This window comes from Limulus polyphemus, unplaced genomic scaffold, assembly GCF_000517525.1.
Source record: "Limulus polyphemus unplaced genomic scaffold, Limulus_polyphemus-2.1.2 Scaffold182, whole genome shotgun sequence".
NCBI classification, from domain to species: domain Eukaryota; kingdom Metazoa; phylum Arthropoda; class Merostomata; order Xiphosura; family Limulidae; genus Limulus; species Limulus polyphemus.
Window position 1 is genome coordinate 912,022 of NW_013665792.1, and position 6,089 is coordinate 918,110.

Below are 6,089 nucleotides of genomic sequence, written 5' to 3' on the forward strand. Positions count from 1 at the left end.
CCCAGGGGCTGTGCCTAGGTTGAAAAGAGTTAATGGGTACTCTAGACACTGTTTGATATTGTTATTTGGGTATGGTGGCCACAAAATTCTGATATTGTTATGCTTCATGTTTAAAATATTGTAGCATTTTCCTACAATAGGACTTCCATGGAGGGTGGGAACAGAATTCACTGAAGTTTATCCTTTTTGTTTTTTTAACAATAATAAAATTAACCAGCAAACCACCATTTAAGGATAATTCCGTATGTGAACAAACACTGCTTCTACAATTCCTGTACCTCGGTTTTTCGTTGTACATTTTCTATCAGGTACCTCACTTTCCAAAATGTCTTCTGGTCATTTAAGGTGGACCTGCTTCTTCATTCTAGAACAAATTCCATGGAGGTTGCTACTTCTGACATATAAAAAGCTAGAAAAGATTTTTAAAAATCAAAATTACATAAAGCTCTCCATCTGTGTCTTCTAGACCATAATAACAAGTACGAGTTGATTCAGAATAATAACGTGTCAAGTGAATTGTTTCTTACCCATTGTACTCTAAGTCATGCCTGAAATGGAGTGACAAGAAAGTTGTTCAGATATACTAAACTAAAACTATCTCGTAACCTGAGGCAAGGAAGATGGTGACATCTATTCCAAAGTTTCTTTCTAAACTGTTTCATTTTACACTCAGTCTACAATAGGATTGCAAAAAAAAAACACTTTCTCCAATCATCTCATTGAACCATGGACAAATAGATGTCCACAGTGTGCAAGACCCTCATTTAGTCTCACTGTCACTCTCTGGAATTCTGGTCATCTAATATGGACCTGCTTCTTCACTCTGGAGCAAATTTCATTGAGATTACTACTTTTGACATAGAAAAAGGTAGAAAAGATGTTTTGTAAATCAAAACTGCATAAAGGTTGTCCATCTGTATCTTCTAGGAATTCTAGATTTCTGTTTCTAAGATTTTTCTCATTGACAATAAGGCAATTTAAAGTAAAGAGCATAAAGACAATGAACATCCTCCATGCTTTCACTTCCAAGTTTTGCAGTACCCTCACTTGATCTAAACTAGACTATGGATCTTGTCCAGAGAATCTATATTGAAGATACTGGACCTTGTGCATCATCAGGAGCTATGGCTTGCATGAGTTGTGCTTTCTACACTTCTTCAGTCCAGAGTTTGTACACAGTTCTATGGTGTTCCACTTTACATTCAACATTTGTGGCTTTCTTTGCAGTTTGTTGCAAAACTACAAGTCCTACCACATCATCTCACTTGACAAGTGTTTTTGTGCCTCAGTGGGCTGTGCTATTTACAAATAACATAGTCAGATACTTTTGGCCTTCATATCTAAGCACTACATGGGTCTGACAGTGTGTGAAGTTGCTGAATCCAATGATAAGCTTATTCTTCCATGATCTATTACCATCCCCACTTTGATCTTTCCCTGAGTCACCTGACTGAATGCATTTCAAGCCCCTTTCATATCAGTACTTACTGACGTTTTGAAGTTAGATGAGTCTGACTTCTGTACTCGCAAAGATGTTGCACGAAATGTTACTTGTTTTAGATTACATCAGTGCTAAGCAGCAGAGGCGTCAGTAGGTGCTGGCACATGAGACCCATTCCTTGAATCCCCATTTGGTGTCTTGAAAAATCAGACTAGAAAACCATGATCAATATAATATTGAAATGCTGAAAATTCCTTTGCCTATAGGACTGAGTGCCAAATCTTTTAAGTACCTAGCAATGCTTTTTCTAAGCAGCACTGTACAGATTCACTTAGCTCATTGAAGTCCCTTTAGCTTTTTTTCTTAGAAATTCACAAACAACTGGCAAGTATCTTTATTATCTTTTATTTGTTCAGTTTTCTTAGTCGTATGTACTTTGGAAAAATGAAATGGCTGACTCTGCAGCCAGATTGGTCTAAACTGGCAGTATGAAGCCTGCCATAAGGACAGGACTTTGTGCCAGATTTCAGGCATTTTCCACATCAATCTTACATCAGTTACTGAACATCTAATTTGTGAAGAGATCATAAAAAGAAATTTGTTTTAAGATTAACATTCAGCATAGTTTTGTTATAAATCATATTCTCCTGCAAGAGACCAACCTTTCAATTTGGGAACAATTTGACATACTGGGCACTATTATCCACATATTACTTGCATATCATTGCTATGACGTTCAGCAATGGCATGTTCTTAGACAAGTTTTAACTCATTATCTTTTTGACATTGGCCAGTGTCTTTAAGTCTATACACGTTCCAGATTGATAACAATTTTAGTTATTTAATAACTCGTAGATCTTTTTAATTATGATTACTTTAACTTTACTTAAAAAACATGCCTTTTGTCTTTTACACACTAGTGTTTTGCTATTAGTTGCTTTTGTTTTATTATTGTTCTAAAAATAAATTTGTTTGGTGCACATAGCCAGTGTAGCTTTGTGCCAAAATCTCTTAAAAAAACAAAACAAAGTCATTGCACAGACCACTAGTTCTGGTTTGAATGAAGAAACTCCAAATTCAGCAGTGATTTTACTATGAAAAATAATTATTAACTTCATCAGAGGAAAATTGTTTTTTGTTTAATTAGTCTTCCATTATTCTTCCAATCATTCTGAGTAAGTATAGATTCAGGATTCAGTAGTTTTATGTGAGATATTAAGCCTTTTAAATCCTAAATGCACAGATGGCAGTAAAATTAAAAGATGTAATTATCAATAAGTTTTCCTTTAATGATTGAAAAGTTTACAAGGTCAGTCACTTTCTCTAATGACTTAGTTGGTAGTTTTTTTGTTCTGCTGTTTTTATCTCCTTCCTGTTTTATTCTTTATAGATGCGTATTCCAGTAGAGCACTTTTCTAACATTCCTGTGTATATGCTTAGTCCCACACCAAGTCCTCCTCCTGAAGAAGTTTCTTTTCGGAAATCTTTTTGGAAATTACCTGAAGCTCTTCATTTTAGTAGGTGAGTTATAAAGAATGGTCTAAGGATCAGTATTTTGTTAATATCCCCATCTGCTAAAATGTTCATGTTTTTACATGGATATCTATTTTTTATTTTAATAAAAGTTAACAATTATTAATGAAAAGTCATATAATTAAGGTTTACCTGGACGTTTTTAAGGTATTTAAGAGAACACCAGATGATAACCACAGATTGAAAAATTAACGATTTATCTTTTCTTTTTTTATGCCTGAATATGTATAGCACTGATGTTAAAACTGTAAAATTGGGTGTTAGTTGCAAGTTACTTAAATTCCACTATAACAAGGTAATTCCACTTTAAAAAGTTACTAATGGGGAAAAAAAATTGAGGTGTACTAAATATTTCTATCTACAATTACACAAAATTTGTAAATTTCAGTTTTAAATACACTGAAGAAAGGTTCATATTCAGAATAGGTTTTGGGTAATATAGTACATTTGTATAAAAATGTCAGTAAACTGAATTAACAAAAAAATCTTTGGTGGTAATAGTACCCGAGTGTAGTAGTTTTTCCAGAAAGCACTTTTGATCAAGTGGAATCTTTGCCCTTTTAACAAGTTTAATCTTGGTGGGCCATATTTGAATATATTTTTTTTAATCATACAAAAGCTAATTATTAGTTTTGTCCTGTAAAATATGATTGTAGCTAGTGGTGTGTATTGCCAGTAGTTTATTATATGGTTTGACAAGTGTGGAAAGTAATATGTACTAGATATGATGTTCACTGCATCACATTGTACTAATATTGATATGTATCTTTATTTTGATCAATATTGAATGGCAACACAATAGTTTAGGTGAGTTGCATTTCAAGATTGTAGACATGTTGGAAATGTATCTTTAGTTTGATTAAGATTAAACAGCAGGAAACTGGGTAAATTGATGTATAGTTATATTTTTGTCTAGGCAAAAACTACATAGTAGTATGTGTATCTTTAACTTAGCTATGGTTGAACAGTCATACACACACACATATTAATTTTCATCTCTGATTTGGCCAAGCAAAATTGTTGTTTTTGATGACAAAATAGACTTTAATGCATATCTTTCCAGTTGTCAGCATTATGTTTATATCCTAGGTTGACAAGTGGTTCAGCTCCTTCATCTCCAAACCCGAGTGCCAGAAAAGAAAATGTGCCACAGACAATTAGACCTTCCTCTGCAGGATCTCAACGAAGACTAAAGCATTCTGAATCAATTCACGTTCTTTGTGATGATGCTGAGAGGAAAAGAAGAGGGCGGAATGCTAAAAGAGTGCCACTGATGCACTCTAAGACAGTTACACAGAAATTAGAATCTCCAACAGAAGAGGAGATTCGGGGGCAGCTTATGAGGGTCTGCAGAGGTTGTAAAGGTATGGTGTGTCATATCATTCTTGCTAGCCGTAACACTGTCAGTACTCCAAAGAAAATGGGAAGAACTATACAGAATTTGCCACAACACAATAACGTCCTCTCATGTACCACTGCATGTCTTTCACCTGTTGAAGCAAGCCCTCCAAGTTCCCCAAAAGGACCTTTTGTAACAAATTTTCCCAATAGACTTGTTTAAAGCCATCTCTAATTATACAGTGAAAAATAACGTTAACTGTGAATGATGAGATGCAGCCATACTCCATGAATTGTACATTTATGTGTATATCAGAATTTTAAGACCACAGAAGTCTATCAAATAATTACATAAGAATTACAGTCTTTGACATTAGATGCTGTCTAAAGTTTTGGAAAAATGTATTTTTCCTTTTTGAATTATTTGTTATTCACAAAGAAAGGGTTTATATTTGTGAAGCTGGTCATTTCCTGGAATAATTTTCTTTATGGAGATAGTGTAATATGTTAAATATTAATTTGTCAAAATTTCAAGTGTTTGATTTAGAAACCATGTATTTCAGAATCTGTAAATTCACTTATTACTGTATTCATAGTGGTTTACTAACAAGAATTAAATTTATTATAACTTTTTTTTTCATGAATAAATGCAAAAAGAAAAATCAGTCTTGCACACTGCTTTAAGCCAAAATTTTTTTAACAAAATCAGTTATTACTTACTGCTAAAAATATATCTTTTGAAACATCCCACCAAGAAATAAGTACTAGGAATAGCACAATTACTAGAACTTTTAGTAACTATAGAGGATGTTGCTTTGACTTCACTTTATGTAAATACTGAAATATTGTTTAATTTGGTTTAGAATTTATTGTCTTGCTTAAATTTTCTTCTTCTTTTTAAGTGTTTTAGTTTTATGAGCTATCAGAATGTTATGACAAATAGTATGGCAGGATAAGTTAGTAAAAATTTTCAATATGGTTAATCATTTCACCAAATATTTCAAACTGTATGAATTTCAAATTTAAGTTATTCTTCTAAATCTACCAAGTATCAGTTGTTCAATAGCACCAACAAAAGTGTGTGAATGTGTGAAAACTAATTAAAAAAATGATCACTATAATGTAAAATCCTTTTGAGTTATTTAATTGCTGTGAAAATATTTTTTAATTCAAAATCTAAAGTAGACAGGTAGTTATCATTACTGTATTACATGTGATACATTATCATATATCTCAAAGAAAAAAAAAGTAACTATATCAAACACTGTTAAATTAATATAAAGAATTAAATGGTACTTGAGTAAAAACAAAATCTTACCACATTTTTACATTACTTGAGCAATGTTTCAATTTTTTATATTTTAAACTAGTTATATATAGAAAAATAATTCCAGACAGGCTAATTATTGTAGTTTTGCCACAATATTTAAATATCTAGAATTGATAATACTGCTGCATGGCCTACCCATAGTTGAAGTTTTACAATATTTACTTGATATGAGGTATTTATTTAATCCTCTTGCACACTTTTATGAAATTTAATGTGTAACTATTTCTTAGACTTATGCATACTGATTCTAGAGGGGAAAATGTTAGAGTTCAATTTTGATGTTTATGGATGAAAGTATGTGGCATATACTGTATCATATGTGAAACTTTGTTATTGACAGAAATTAGTAGTCTTCAACAGAATATACATGTTTATTAGTTGGTTACTGTTGATATATTACTTCAAATTGTTTGTTCATTTACCAAAAAATTATAAAGCACAGAAATC

General features: G+C 32.2%; 1 protein-coding gene across 1 annotated transcript in view; it reads left to right on the forward strand.

Annotated features, from left to right (window-relative positions):
- Positions 1-5,601, forward strand: part of LOC106478128 (protein spire homolog 1-like) — a 114,311-nt gene extending 108,710 nt beyond the window's left edge. The window contains exons 14-15 of the mRNA XM_022381662.1: positions 2,832-2,962; positions 4,064-5,601. Of these exons, the coding sequence (XP_022237370.1) occupies positions 2,832-2,962; positions 4,064-4,535 (603 nt within the window). The 3' untranslated portion in view covers positions 4,536-5,601. The remainder of the gene's footprint in view (positions 1-2,831; positions 2,963-4,063) is intronic.
- Positions 5,602-6,089: the final 488 nt, after the last annotated feature.